At 39.4% G+C, this 16,081-nt stretch overlaps 1 protein-coding gene across 5 annotated transcripts in view; it reads right to left on the bottom strand.

Moving 5' to 3' along the window:
- Nucleotides 1-4,024: 4,024 nt before the first annotated feature.
- LOC133646092 (TOG array regulator of axonemal microtubules protein 1-like) overlaps nt 4,025-16,081 on the bottom strand; it is a 31,670-nt gene continuing 19,613 nt past the window's right edge. For all 5 annotated transcript variants that reach the window (XM_062041092.1, XM_062041091.1, XM_062041094.1 and 2 more), the window contains 9 exons: nt 13,796-13,901; nt 12,934-13,169; nt 12,696-12,854; nt 11,303-11,429; nt 10,343-10,458; nt 7,187-7,370; nt 6,896-7,115; nt 4,777-4,863; nt 4,025-4,710 (listed from right to left, as the gene is read on the bottom strand). In XM_062041092.1, the coding sequence (XP_061897076.1) occupies nt 4,451-4,710; nt 4,777-4,863; nt 6,896-7,115; nt 7,187-7,370; nt 10,343-10,458; nt 11,303-11,429; nt 12,696-12,854; nt 12,934-13,169; nt 13,796-13,901 (1,495 nt within the window). In that variant the 3' untranslated portion in view covers nt 4,025-4,450. The remainder of the gene's footprint in view (nt 4,711-4,776; nt 4,864-6,895; nt 7,116-7,186; nt 7,371-10,342; nt 10,459-11,302; nt 11,430-12,695; nt 12,855-12,933; nt 13,170-13,795; nt 13,902-16,081) is intronic.

Raw genomic sequence — 16,081 nt, 5'->3', positions numbered from 1 at the left:
GGATAAGAGGACAAGATTTTCTCTGGAAAGCAAGCCAAGAATGGCCAATCTTGCAAATTGAATCCAAAATCTCTGTTGATGATCCAGAGATCAAACCTGGCATCACAGTAAATGCCATTGTCAAAAGTCAGTTGAACCCAACTAACTATTTCATCCACTACTTCTCATCCTGGATGAGACTGAAGATTGCAACAGCCTGGCTTTTAAAAGTAAAGACCGCACTCTTGCAACTGACTAGGAAAAGAAAATAAGTTCAAACTGCTGTGAGTAGTGTTGAAAATGATCCTGTCAAATTAAAGAAGAAGATTGAAGAGGAGATGCAAGTATTTAAAGCCACACTTCATGGACAGTGCTTATATCCCCAAGATCTAATCCAAGCAGAGAATGCAGTCATCTCATTCAGTCAAGGTGAAAGATTTCAAGGGGAAATGTCTGTTCTACAGACTGAGAAAAATGTCAAAAGAAACAGTCATTTGTACAAATTGGATCCAGTGCTGAAGGATGGACTTCTCAGAGTAGGTGGTCGCCTGAATAGGCTAGCAATGCCTGAAGAAATCAAACATCCGATTATTCTCTCTAAGGACCTCCACATATCCACACTACTATTATGCCACATCCATAAGCAACTCGGACATGCAGGAAGAAATTACATGCTGTCTTGTCTCCACAAAAAATATTGGATCATCAAAGCCAACTCTGCTGCAAGAAAAGTCACAAATGACTGTATTGTGTGCAAACGACAGAGAAGTAAAGTCGGAGAGCAAAAAATGTCAGACTTACCTTTGGAAAGAATCCAACTAGACAAACCTCCATTCACGAATGTAGGAGTGGACTATTTCGGTCCTATAGAAATCAAAAGAGGACGAAGTCTTGTTAAAAGGTATGGTGTAATTTTCACCTGCATGGCAAGCAGGGCAGTACACCTGGAAGTTGCACATACACTTGACACAGACTCCTGTATCCATGCATTAAGGAGATTCATCTGTCGAAGAGGTCAAGTTTAATCTCTGAGATCGGACAATGGTACAAACTTTGTAGGAGCGGAAAAAGAATTAAAGACAGCATTGAACAGCTTGAATCAGGATAAAATCCAGAACGCTATGCTACAGCAAGGTATAAAGTGGAACTTTAATCCCCCTGCAGCTTCCCATCACGGTGGTGTATGGGAACAACTAATCCGCATGATACGGAGTGTATTGCGCTCTGTTCTTCATCAACAAGTACTTGATGATGAAGGATTGCAAACTTTAATGTGTGAGATTGAAGCAATCTTAAATGACCGACCCATAACCAAATCCTCTGATGACCCCATGGACCTGGAAGCGCTGACCCCAAACCATCTTCTTTTGCTAAAAACCAATCCAATATTGCCACCTGGACTCTTTGTAAAGGAGGATCAGTACATCAAACGTAGATGGAAACAAGTACAATACATGGCAGATCTCTTTTGGAAACGATGGACAAAAGAATACTTACCTTTAATCCAAGAACATCAGCGATGGACCAGAGCCAAGAGAAGTTTTGCCCCTGGTGACATTGTGGTGGTGGTCGATTCCACTGCCCCACGAGGATCCTGGTTACTGGGGAGAATACTGGAAACTATTCCTGATGCAAAAGGTCTTGTACGCACAGTTCGACTAAAGACCAAAAACAGCATACTGGAAAGACCAATAACCAAGATATGTCTCCTCCAAAAGACTGAAATTGAAGATTAATTAAGATTCAAGATTAATGAACTATAAATGCCAACATATTTTTATTTTGAAATTATGAAGAAAAAAAAACAGAGAAGAAGAATCGTGTAAAAGTGAATTTGAATGGCTCCCTTTCAAGTAATTGTTACAGTGTAAACAATTAGGGGCCTGTGTGTAGGAGCCATTTAAGGCATCTTTATTTTTGTGTTGGCATTACTTTCTTTTGTCACTAGGTGGCGGGCATTTTGGTTGAGCAGGGCAGGGGGGAAGGCATATGTAGGAGCACAGGTGAGCCAAACGAGGAAGGACTCAGGTGTGGGAGCACAAACCGTTCTTACCAGCAGCAGACAACAGCAGACAGCAGCAGACAGCAACAGACAGCAGCAGCAGACAACAGCACACAGCAACAGGCAGGAGAACAAATAACACAATATCACTGCAAAAATCCCTGGTATGTTTCATTCACCCTGCAAGTTCGTTAATAAATATGCATAAACTGGATTGCCGACTCGACCTTACTTCATATACAATGTTTGCTACTGTGTAGGATCACTCCCTCAAACCTGTTGAGTAATGACAATAAATTGGAACATTTGAAGGTGAAGATTGCCATTACAAGTGGTGTTCCTCAAGGTTCCATTTTAGGTTCTCTCCTTTTCATCATTTGGGCTAATCAACTGGTGGCCCGCGAGTTCAGTTCATAAAACTTTTGAGAGACTTACATTTTTGCAGAAGGACTTCAAAAACAACAGAGCACTCCTGTAACTGAAAAAAATAATAGACCAAAATCAAATGTCTACTGTAGAAGATGCTGGTTCTCCGGAATATACAAAATAAGTCTAATAGTAAAGGGAGAAGTCTACCCCCCCCGGTCCTTAGCTTCTCTGGAAATGTTGCCTCCAAAACACTTTAGTTGAATATCCTGTCTGTAGAAGCAATATACTGTCATATACTGTCATACAAATGCACATTAAAAGTTAGATTTACAGAAATAAAACACTTTATTTATATCTATATATAATTAATCTTTGTCCTTGTTCCCAAACAAGTTGAATATAATTTAATAGAAGTTTAAAAGGCCACTTGAAAACTGGCACTGTACTGAGAATCCTCCATCTGTGCCTCCCTGGTTTCCCAGGCAACAGCGATAGAGTGAAGCTCAACTCCTTTTCTTAGCCAACCTTGATCCAGGAACCGATGCACAAGAGTTAGCCAACAGCAACTCCTGCCAGTGAACTGGCCATGCAAAAAAAAAAACACAATAAAAGAAAAATGTCTGTAGCCACCAGTACATGATGACTCCAAAGTACACAACAAATTGTTGACACTACCGTCATACAACTTATGATTACAGAAGATGCCAATACTGTGCAAATACATATCAGCTGTACAAAAGAATCTTGTACTATTCTTGTAAATCTTAATTCACCGCTCTGCAAGGGAAAAAAAGAACAGCCACAAAACACAAAACACAAAACATTTTATGACAGAAAAATTGTACACCTTCCCTGTCTTTTGTCTTTTTTGTGTGTGCGCATTTTTACATTCTGCAAACGGCTCTCTGGTTTATGGTCAAGTTCGGAGCGTGAAGAAAAGCGGTGACGATTGTAGGAATTGTCATTTATTACAAGCGCTACCTTGTCAATGTGCAAAGAGAGCAGTGTTGTGTTTGTGGACGTGGGACCTGATGTATGATGCAATAGTCTGAGATTCTGTACCAGGGCAGACCTGCCAACCTTAAATACATTTCAGGAGCTTGACTATTAAGTTTCCTTGTCGCAAGCATCCGATGGCAATTTAAGCGAAAGGGGGCTTGTTATTGCAGCTGGAACTTACCAAAACAGTAATGTGTACTGCAAATGTTGAACCAAAATGGACTGAAAGAGTCGAATGCACATGGGTATTAACATTCATCTGCAAAATTGGTTTCTTGTTGGCTTCTTTGCTGTAAACAATACCGATTAAAAATACAAGGGGGGTGTTACTGCAGCTGGAACTTATAAATGCAGTCATTTATACGGCAAATGTTGATCCAACTCGGACTGACCGAGTTGTAAACACACGGGTATTAATGTTCTTCTGCAAGGTTATATTCTTGTTAGCTTCCTTGTTGCAAGCAAACGATGCCAATTGAAGAGAAAATCGGAACCTTATTGCAGCTGGAAATTATTGATGCATTAGTTTTTAATGCAAATGTTGATCCAAACTAGACTAAACGAGTCATATACACATGGGTAATAAAGTTCTTCTGCGAGCTTAGATTCTTGGTAGCTTCCTAGTTGTAAGTAAATGATGGCAAATTAAAGAATAAACGGGAGTGTTACTGCAGCTGGAACTTATAAGTAGTAATTTTTACTGCAAAACAGACTGAACACACAGTAATAACGTTCTTTTGTGAGGTTAGATTTTTTTTTTTTTTTTTGGAGGTGCACCGTGCAAGTCACACTGCACAAAAAGGTTTGCAGGGGGAGGAGCGAGCCGCTTGGCGCCTCGACACAGAATCATGATCCATGTTTCACAACTCCAAACGGAGAATGTCAAGATGCAACAAAATGCGTATCTGGAGAGCAGCAAGTAAAATGTGTACAAAAAAGCCTGCATGTTGGCAGGTCTGCCAGAGGAAGAAAAATGACTGAGAAAAGAGTTCAAATCCTACTCGACAAGGACATTGCGATAAAAGTGCAGGCACTAAGAAATGTAGAACATCTCCATCTTCAAGTAAGGTCAGTGTTTGAATGTTGCTCTCGGACTCGGCTTTATGTTTTGGACAAGTTCCTCAGAAGCTCGTTCAACCCCTTTTGGGTGGTGGCGGACTGCGTTGCAGCGCACTCGCTCAGGCCGGGCCCCATCTGGGCGCGAAGAGCTTGGCACAGAACGGCGGTGGCGGCGCGCGTACTGCCGCCTCGGCCGTGCACCGTGCCGCTGTGGCTGGACGTGCCCAGCATGTGCCACAGCAATTGCAGCGCTTTCTGCTCCACCATCTGCGGCTTGCGAGAGTACAGCTTGGTCACCAGATCTGCAGGAAAGCGGACGGTCAACCAAAGAAGGAATGTTTGGCTTTGTCTTCTCTTTTGGGACTGACCTGCAACCTTCTCCACAAGATCCAGCTTGGCTTTACCGCTGACAAACTGAGCCTTGGTGCAGAAAGGCTTAAGGAGGAGCATGTTATCTGCCAACCAGAGAAGAAAAGTTAACTCCAAAGAACCAAATGACTTCATCAGTACCACCAGGATTCGCGGGCTGTTTTTGTAATTTTATTATTGGCGGCTGCTTTTTTTAGAAGGTTGCAGAAAAAGAAAAAAAAGTCTTTTTTTTTTTTTTTACTTGTGATTTTATGACTAAGTTATCAATGATTTAAGTGTTCTTTGTAACTTTAATCTTAAAAAGCAAATACTTGCAACAAAAATGATCGAAAAAATACTGTATTGATGTTTTACTCATTTTAGAACACTCAAGACTTAAAAGTAGACGCTAGATGGCAGCACATACAAATTACTGTAATGTTTTAATTACTTGTATACTGTATGTTACTATTATATACTTATTTAGTTATAATTATAGAAATAAACACCACCAAATACTTGTTTATTGGCCGCTCTCTGCTATGTTGCAGACATTCTCTATGTATGTTTTACACTTGAAAAGCATTTTTCCATCCTAGGCTTTCATTTATGTTGATTTATGTTCATTCCTTTATGCTATGTTACACATTTACCACCGACCGCACGTTAAGAACATTTATGAATTACTGAGAGCGATCTATAGTGGCCATTTTCGTTGGAAAATGAGAGACAATGAGAGATTATCATCACACTTCAACATCTCAAAGATGTACATGCTGCCCCTTTGCCAGGTCAGCATTAATAATGTTCTTAATGGTCTTATCTGGGATGAATAAAGGTTAAACGGACGGTGTGGCTCAGATGGTAAAACGGCCGTGCCAGCAACTTGAGGGTTCCAGGATCGATTCCGGCTTCTGCCATCCTAGTCACGGCGTTGTCACCTTGTTCCCAGTGCCGCTCACACTGGTGTGTGTGTTAATGAATGTTTGATGGTGGTCAGAGGGGCCATCGGCGCAAATTAGCAGCCACACTTCCGTCAGTCTAGCCCAGGGCAGCTGTGGCTACAAATATAGCTTACCACCAGCAATATGAATGTGGAGTGAATGAATGATGGGTTCTCATTTCACTGTGAAGCGATTTGGGTGTATAGAAAAGCGCCGTATGCATATAATCCATTATTATTATTAGGGATGTCCGATATCGGCCTGCCGATATTATCGGCCGATAAATGCGTTAAAATGTAATATCGGAAATTATCGGTATCGTTTTTTTTAATTATCTGTATCGTTTTTTTTAATTTATTTTTTTAAATTTATTTTTATTAAATCAACATAAAAAACACAAGATACACTTACAATTAGTGCACCAACCCAAAAAACCTCCCTCCCCCCATTTCTTTATGTTATCAATATTCTGGTTCCTACATTATATATCAATATATATCAATACAGTCTGCAAGGGATACAGTCTGTAAGCACACATGATTGTGCGTGCTGCTGGTCCACTAATAGTACTAACCTTTAACAGTTAATTTTACTCATTTTCATTAATTACTAGTTTCTATGTAACTGTTTTTATATTGTTTTACTTTCTTTTTTATTCAAGAAAATGTTTTTAATTTAGTTATCTTATTTTTTTATTTTTTTTTAAAAGTACCTTATCTTCACCATACATGGTTGTCCAAATTAGGCATAATAATGTGTTAATTCCACGACTGCATATATCGGTTGATATCGGTATCGGTAATTAAAGAGTTGGACAATATCGGAATATCGGATATTGGCAAAAAGCCATTATCGGACATCCCTAATTATTATTATTATTAAATTGAACTAGGAAGTGAGGACCCTGGTGTATTGCTAATCTTTATAAATGACATTAGCCATAGTGCTGTAGACGGGAACAGCAAGTAGGTTGGAGCTATGCAAGAGGACAATAGTGCCAATTGATCAATAAAGACTTTGCTGTCTACACAAAAAAATAAACATACGTTTTGATTAGACAGTCGAGGCTCAGAGGCAAATTGCATTGACAAAAATTAGGCTGATTGGCCAAAATGCGAGGCCGTGCATAATTTGCAGGGATCGGTTGAATTTGCGCGATTGAGACATTAAAAATTCCTGATGAACCGGTTCATACCCAGATTGAGGATAAGTGCATCGATTGCACCAATAGCAGCGGAGTAAATGGCGTCGTTTTTAGAGTTGAGGTGATTGTCCACAATAGCCGGGACTAGAAGGTTGACCACTTGAGACAAGTTGTCCTTCATCAAGGGGATGATTTTTTGCAGCGACTCCAGGGCATGCTGGTTGACTTTGCTGTTAGATTCCTGCAGTCTGGCCATTAGGGCATCAAAAAGCTGCACATGAAGACAGCAGAGGTCAGGTCAAACATGTTAAAAACATGATTGTGGTTAGTTACATAACATACCGGGAATAAACTATGGATGACCAGGTCGGGGTGTTGCTGGCAGTCAGACACGAGCTGGTCCATGCCCTTAAGTTTCTCTCTGAAGTCCTTGGATCCCAGCATGCAAGTTAGTTGATTGATGTAGTCATTCTTGTCGGCGATGCTGTGTGTGGGATGTCTGCTGCTGTAATTACTGTTAACCATTCTGTAAATGACACACAATCAACATCAGCGTCATCTATTTACAGGCCAATATACAGACAAAAGTATTAAGACACACACTTATGAATCTTCATTAAAACCCTACAACACCCACTGTTGTAAAATCACAAAATTTTTAGCTGTCCACAAAACAAACCTGTAAATGTTTTTTTTATGTTTTTTAAAATGCATTTAATGTTGATTATCCTTAAAATGCCAGTTGATGGTAAACATGTAAATAGTAGGGAGGGGGCGACATGGCCTAAAATCTATATAGCAGCTCCATGCAACAACAATATATATCACAAATTCACAATATATTATTTGGCATATGAATGATAATAGAACATTTCAAAACAAGTTACAAAGGCTCCAGGGACTTATTTTCCAAGTGTGTAAAGAACTTTGTCATAGTAAAAAAAGTATCGGATCTAATTGCTGTAGTATCGACTATATTCTTATACTAAGTATCGTTACTCTTATTATTTGTATCCATCTGGCCACTGATGTATACATTCATGAGCTCTATCTTAGTGGTTATAGTTGCTCGTTGTATCCTCCTACATTGTGGAGTGTAGCATGTTTAGCTATTCTTCTGATACTTGAAATAAACATAGTTTTTTTGTCGCCATGGAAACAAGGGTTAGTTAGCTGCTAGCGAGAATGCTACATTGCGTTGAGGACGCGTTTGTTTGTTTGTCACGGTCAAATCTGCGGAACACAGCAAGAATGTGTCATCAACATGCATTATTATAATATGATGATAGCATTAAAAGGTATATTGTCCAATTTATACTATCTATATCGCACAACCCTAGTAAACAGGTGTGTCTATCAGAAAAACAGAGCAGTCTTTGTTAACATGATGTTAAAGAGGTTAAATAAACATGTTAAGTGGATATACTGTATATTTCCTGCTTTCTGCTTATGCAAAGTTATATATACATAATATACATTGCTGTAATTGAACAAAATACACAGCAACCCAGTGATTAATGTTCTTAAATGTTGTAATCGTTTGAGAGACATTTTTTTTTGTTTCTTAGAATGTGTTGAACAGGTAAATACTAATTTATTGTGGAATGCATTCATCAAATTAGACTTTTAGGTTATGTGCAGTTATAATTTCAAAATGTTGGGTGTGAATGGTAGTAAAAATAGCATATGTACTTTGCACATTGGAGGAGGCACTTCTCAGATGTTCACAGTTGGAAAAAAAAACCTAAACTTTTTTTTTTAAGTACAGTTGTACCTTGGGATACAAGTGTCTCTCGCCTTAGCAGTTTTTTGTGATACAAGTTAAAGTACCAATGATTGTCACACACACACACTAGGTGGAGTGAAATGTGTCCTCTGCATTTGACCCATCCCCTTGTTCACCCCCTGGGAGGTGAGGGGAGCAGTGGGCAGCAGCGGCCCGGGAATCATTTTTGGTGATTTAACCCCCAATTTCAACCCTTGATGCTGAGTGCCAAGCAGGGAGGTATTGGGTCCCATTTTTAAAGTCTCTGGTGTGACTCGGCCAGGGTTTGAACTCACAACGTACCGATCTCAGGGCGGACACTCTAACCACTAGGCCACTGAGTAGGTGTCTCTCGGCTAAATGTTGCAAGCAAAAATTCGGGGTACAGGTCCCCCCACCGCCAATTGGCTTAGCAAGTGAAGTGAAGTGAATTACATTTATATAGCGCTTTTTCTCAAGTGACTCAAAGCGCTTTACATAGTGAAACCCAATATCTAAGTTACATTCAAACCAGTGTGGGTGGCACTGGGAGCAGGTGGGTAAAGTGTCTTGCCCAAGGACACAACGGCAGTGACTAGGATGGCGGAAGCGGGGATCGAACCTGCAACCCTCAAGTTGCTGGCACGGCCGCTCTACCAACCGAGCTATACCGCCCAAATGCCACAGTAAACTTTGTTAGATCTGCCCTAAACATTAAGAGTCTTACTAGCTAGCATTAGCTTATAGCCAGAGATCGACATAACTTTGTATTTTAAACTATGGGAAGGAAGAAAACAAGTGTGAAGGACAGTGCAGAGAAAAAGAAGCTGGATGATATTCATTGAATTAAAGAAAGAAATCATCAAAAACATGCTGACTTGCAAGCAGTTTAAACGTAGCACTGTCAGTCTGCACTATACCAAAGCAGAATTATCCATGAAAATATGGAGAAGCTGCTGAATGTGTGTTTAACAAAGAAGCAGCGGGAAAGAGATACTGTAGAAATCCATTCTATAGGGGTAAATGCTGTACATTATTATTCCTACATAAATTTATAAACCTACTGTAGTTGTTTGCAGTACATTCTAGTGTATTGATTTTATACAATATTTCCTATGTAAAAGTCATTTTTTCTCTTAAAAAGGCATGTTAAATGTTAAATTGTTTTAGGGAGGTTAATTTATTTTTATTTATTTTAATGTGTCGTTGTGTTGCAATACTAGTTTTTCGAGGTATGAGCTGCGTCACAGAACCAATTCAACACGCCATAGCCCAAGGTACCACTGTACGATTTGTTTGAATAGTTTATCTTTTTAGACCAGATTTGAGTAGTTCTTTGGATGATTTTTCTTATGCTATTTCAAGCACAGGGATGCAACATTACAATATTTCTGTAAAAAAAACACTACATTGCAAAATGTTTAAAAACTAAGATGCCTCTTTCACAATATTTTTGCATTTTTTTCTTTTAAGGGGTTATTTGGGACAATGCTATACTTCCACTTTTTGCAAGGACTATCTTTGACAATAACCTGATTACTCAAACACCTTTGGGCTAAACATGTGAACAAATTGTGAATAAGGCCCTCTTGTCTCAGATCACTGATCTCTGACCTCACACATGTTTTTTTCTGGAACAGTCAGACTTGAAATCTTGTAGAAAGTATTTATATAGTAATAAAGACAGGTGCCCCGGGTACTTTTGTGCATTTAGTGTCTGTCTTTGTGGTGCTGACAGGCGGTGACACACATACCTGATGCTGTGGTTGACTGGCTCTCTGTTGAGAGATGAGGCTCGGACTGTGCCACTTCCTGGGAGGGAGCGTCTGCCTCTCGCTGAGTGGGTGTCCTGGGGCATCTCACCTAGCCCCTAAAATCACCCCCAGTAGACAATGTTATAAACTAGGGCTGTCAAAAATAAGTTAACTCATGTGATTCCATCCACCCATCCATCCATCCATCCATCCATCCATCCATCCATCTTCTACCGCTTGTGCCTCTCTTGGTTGCGAGGGTGACTGGATCCTATCCCAGCTGCATTTGGGCAGAAGGCATGGTACACCCTGGACAAGTCGCCACCTCATCGCAGGGCCAACACAGATAGACAGACAACATTCACACTCACATTCACACACTAGGGCCAATTTAGTGTTGACAATCAGCCTATCCCCAAGTGCATGTCTTTGGAGGTGCAGGGAGGAAGCCGCAGTACCCGTAGGGAACCCACGCAGCCACGGGAGAACATACAAACTTTACACAGAAAGACCCCGAGGCCAGGGATCGAACCGAGGACCTTCTTATTGTGAGGCACCAGCATTAACCCCTATTCAACCGTGCTGCCCCTCATGAGATACATCCAATCAAAATCATTACATTAATCATGCTGATTAATCACAAAAATAATTTTGACCGTATACTGTATGCTCCTTTACCTTAAGCCCAGATGGTTACCTGAAAGGCGGTGTGGCTTGCTATACAGTCAGTGATATAACATTTAACAATGCAAAGATAAGTGAGGAGACTTCTACTGTTGTACTCACTGGCAAATTTCACTTCAAAATAAAGCCTGAGTGGACTTTAGATTAAACAGTTACCAGGTTAATAACATTTGGTTAATCATAATTAATGCACATTCAAAAGTGGAATTATTCAAAATAATCAATTAACAGCATTAGTAAAAAACATGTTTTAGGCTGAGGGGACAACGATTATACCTTGGTTTTGAGACTTAAGATTGTGTCTCTGGTAGGCTGCAGGTCTTTCGACGGAATAGTTCTTTCCAGGATCTTATCAAAGTCTGGATGGTAGGACAGGGACAACAGCATTCGACGGCCATAGTGTCTAAAGATTAGATAGAGGGTTAGGGTTAGTTCATTTCTGACCTTCACATGTGTTTCCATCCATAGAGTAGACTTGCAGTAATACAGTGCATCCGGAAGAATATTCACACAGCTTCACTTTTTCCAACCTTTTTTTTAATGTTACAGCCTTATTCCAAAATGGAACAAATTAAATTTTGTCCTCAAAATTTTACAGACAATACCACATACCACAATGTGAAAAGTTTTTATTTTTATTTTGCAAATTTATTGAAAATAAAAACTAAATAAAACAAATCATGTGTACATACGTTTTCACAGCCTTTGCTCAATACTTTGTTGATGCACCTTTGGCAGCAATTACAGCTTGGCTCACCTATCTTTGGGCAGGTTTGCCCATTCATCTTTGCAGCACCTCTCAAGCTCCATCAGGTTGGATGGGAAGCGTTGGTGTTTATCGAGGATGTTTCTGTACATTCCTGCCTTTACATTTCCTTCTATCCTGACTAGTCTCCCAGTTCTCGCCCCTGAAAAACAACCCCACAGTCTTATGCTGCCACCACAATGCTTCACTGCTGGGATGGTATTGACCAGACCACAAAATGTTGTTTCTCATGGTCAGAGTATTTCAGGTGCATGTGGCAAAGTTTTTCCTAAGAAATGGCTTCCGTCTGGCCACTATACCATACAGGCCTCATTGGTTCATTGCTTCAGCGAAGGTTGTCCTTCTGGAAGGTTCTCCTCTCTCCACAGAGGAATGCTGTAGCTCTGACAGAGTGACCATCGGGTTCTTGGTCACCTCCCCGACTAGACTAAGATGAATGCAGCAACGTACAGAGACATCCTGGATGAAAAGTAACACTTCCCATCCCACCTGATGGAGCTTGGAAGGTGCTGCAAAGAGGAATGGGTGACTCTGCCCAAAGATGGATGTGCCAAGCTTGTGGCATCATATTCAAAAAGACTTGAGACTGTAATTGTTGCCAAAGGTACATCAACAAATTATTGAGCAAAGGTTGTGAATACTTACTGTATGTACATGTGATGTTCTTAGTTGTAATACATTTACAAAATTAAAAAAACCTTTCACATTGTCATATATGGTATTATCGATATAATTTTGACAACAAAAATGAATTCATTCCATTTTGGAATAAGGCTGTAACATAACAAAATGTGATAAAAGTGAAGCACTGTAAATACTTTCCAGATGCACTGTAGTAGGGGTTGTTACTGTTCAAGTCATGAATTATATTATGTTATTTTGTGCGCTGACACAACTACACACCTTGCTTCTTGTGAGGAGTCTTGTGCCAGCCTGCTTACTGCAGGTACAATTCTTTCAGATAAATCTTTACCTCCACTGAGGAGACGACCGGCACCGACCTTTTCCACCAGATTGGCCAAGTGTTGGGCAGTGCATTTCCTTACCACTGGATTGAGGTGACTACGAGCGGTGGCAAAAACAGTTAATTTCAACAACTACAGTTCAAGCGCACTGCTGGGTGTGCTGAATGTATACTGACCTAACTCCCCCAGAGAGTAAAGCTTGAATGCTTCGAGTGGGAGTGCAGTGCTGCACCATGCAGTCTAAAGCGTCATCAACATGCTGCCTAATAAAGGCATTAGTTTCTCCTCCCTTGTGCACCAAGGCTTTAACGGTCCCTTCCAACTCCTGGTCCATTGCCTTCTGTAGGTGTGTGTAAAAGTCGCCAAGTGTGCGCACTGCAGCCCTGGACACGCCTGATCTAAGATTCTTCACCTAATTCAGGAAAACATTGTCATATGTAGACATAAATATCACATATGACTTTTATCCCAAATAACGTGACATGTTGAAGTGTTTGTTACAGGGAGGTGAGAAGATGTGCTTAATGCACTGACAGTAAAAAGGAATTTATTACAGAAATCAAAATCAAAGTCGTGCAATTCAGAATTTCACCAAAGTTTGGAGGAAAAATACAACTCTAGTGAACAAAACCTTGAGTTTTAACCATCATAACAGAAGATCTTAGCTCAGCAAGAAGGAAAGTAACTGAGTCTTCAAAAAAGAGAATAAAACTATACCAAAAGTTATGTAAGACAAGCTGACTTAATTCAAAGCAGTAAGCCTTTATCAGTGTCCCAATACTATAATTCAAATTGTCATTTATCACAATTAAGGTTACTGTTTGACTTTTTACAATGACTAACATATTTCCAAAGTTCTGCATCCACTAAAAATGTCAATAAAAGAAACATTGCAGTGTGGATCAATGTTACATTTTGCCTTCAATATTTATAATGCTGACACACTGTAAAAGTTATTTCAGAATAAGAGCTAATTGTGTTGGAGCAGTGGGATGCCAACTGTATTTTCATCAGATGCACAAATTAATGTGATATTACCTCTTGAGTGAGAGCGATGCAGACATCATGAAGCCTGCCCTGAAGTATGTCTGAGTGGTACTGAGCCAGAGAGCGCAGCAGTGTCAGACCTTCAATCTTTTTCTCCCTTAAAAGCAAAACAATATTGACATTTTTTCCCATATGGAAGAAATATATTGATGTCAACTTTTAGGTCCTTAGGTTGTTTATCCCTTGTGCAACCTTAAAATTGACTATTACGTGTATTCCGACAAGTGATTTATTCCCGGAAGGGAATGGTGGTGGTCAACCGAGCTAAGATGACTGTTGTACAGCAAGCGGCGCACGCACTGAGTACACAAGGGGCCTATATATTCCTGCAAAAAGCAGATATGAGCAAAAAATCTAAGTATGCATTGGAATAAATCCCTATACTTTGTTAAAAAAAAAAAGATATGTCGAGTGATAAAGGATTCTTTGTCGGTGGAGTTTCCAAATATATCGAGTTATCGTATGCTCCATTCTACACGACAAAACAGATGAAAACTTGGCAAACCAATGGAGGACTACAACTTCTTTGTGGGTGCCTGGGTCAAGGACATTGGTATCAAGACTCTTCAGGATAAATATGCATTGTTTTAGCTTGGGTAAGGTTGCATTTCATGATTTAACTTCACGTCTACTGACATGTTTGTTTCCATTGCACGCGCATTTTTCCCCATCTTTATCAAAAAATAACTATAGATGTCAACATTGTGTATGTGCTGAAAGCTTCATTAGTGATTGCTGCCTTTGGTAAAAGCTTAATATGACTCTTTTAGGCTCTGCTCACATTTCTTTTATTTAGACTTGCCGAGTTGGTGCTTTACGGAACACTCGTAGCAAAAATGTGTTTTAAGAAATACAAATAATATGAAGATAATACTTAAATGGGAAACACTAAATGTTAAAAGTATATCAAACAAACAAGGTGATCACTGCAAACTCGTGCGTTCTTTGGCTCTGCTCCCTTGTACTGTAGTGTGTGGTACTTTTGTCATGTTTTTTCATTAAATCTTGCACTCTACATGTTTATCCTTTTCGTGATTTAAACGGTTCGTACAGCCGAAAAACAACGCAAGAGTAGGCCATTTTTCTTCGAGAAAGGCTAAATGGCACCTAGTATCCAATAAGAACAGACACTGGCTTGACCACCATGCATATTTAATGGTCGGGACGTGAGCCTGACGTGACGTCATTTTGAATCCAAGCAACACACACAAAAAGTGTCATAAGTCAGCAATGCATTTGTGTAACATTTGAACTATTTAGACAACTTCAGCGCTATCTATTGATATGTTTCTATTATTTTCTAATGTTTTTTTATGTTTAGTGGCCTTTTTGTCAAAAATAAGTATTTTTTTATGAAAGGGAAAATGCAAAAAAAATTACTATTTTTAAAAATAAGTTGCTGAGTGGAATATTTAAGGTTAGGTAATTATAGCTTAGAATAGGTCAATAATTCATCACAACATTGACTTTTGATTGACATGATTGTGAACGATAGGCACAAAAAAAAGAGGTGCAGTTCCTCTTTAAGGCTAGAGGGGAAAAGAAGCGAGTACCTGCAGCTGAGGAGAGCGTTCAACAAACTTTGTTTGGATCATATTTTTTTTATATTTTATACTATAAAAAATGCAGAAGTGACATTTTGACATGAAAATGTATATTTAAAAACATGGACTTTCGTATTTCCGCGGACATTCCAAGACCTGAGTATTATATATGTTATATATATTGCCCAAGATCGTTTTTATAGCATTTCAGCGGTTTAATGGCAATTAAACTCATTTACGCTCATCAAATTATGCTTATGGTTTTCTGGAACCATTTGGTGCTTAACAAGCACAATTATACCAAAACCATATGTTCTTGTATTTCAAACAACATTAATGGGATTTATTTGGCTTTCATGAGAAAAAGCATCGTAATGTACCAGGATTACAGTTTGTTAAAAAAAAAAAAATCAGTAGTTATAAGAAGATTCAATGGGGCCGAAAAGGTTCTTAAGAGAAAATGTGTATACTTTATGTTCATATACTATTCTAACAACGCTGCAATCAAAAACACAATGCAATTGTATTATTGAGAAACTTGTGAAAAACTCCCTGGCAAAATTTCAGACCGCTAACCTTCAAACTGAACAATTCTATCACATAAGGAACACATGTAATGCCCGTTTTGGGCTCTAGGGTTGCACATGGGTTAAACATAGCGCATCTTGCAAAGGTGAATACACCCCTCACATTTCAGTAATCGTATCATATCTTCTCAAGTGACAGTAATATG

Source organism: Entelurus aequoreus, linkage group LG03 (assembly GCF_033978785.1).
Source record: "Entelurus aequoreus isolate RoL-2023_Sb linkage group LG03, RoL_Eaeq_v1.1, whole genome shotgun sequence".
Taxonomy (NCBI): domain Eukaryota; kingdom Metazoa; phylum Chordata; class Actinopteri; order Syngnathiformes; family Syngnathidae; genus Entelurus; species Entelurus aequoreus.
This window is presented reverse-complemented; position numbering and strand designations above follow the sequence as displayed.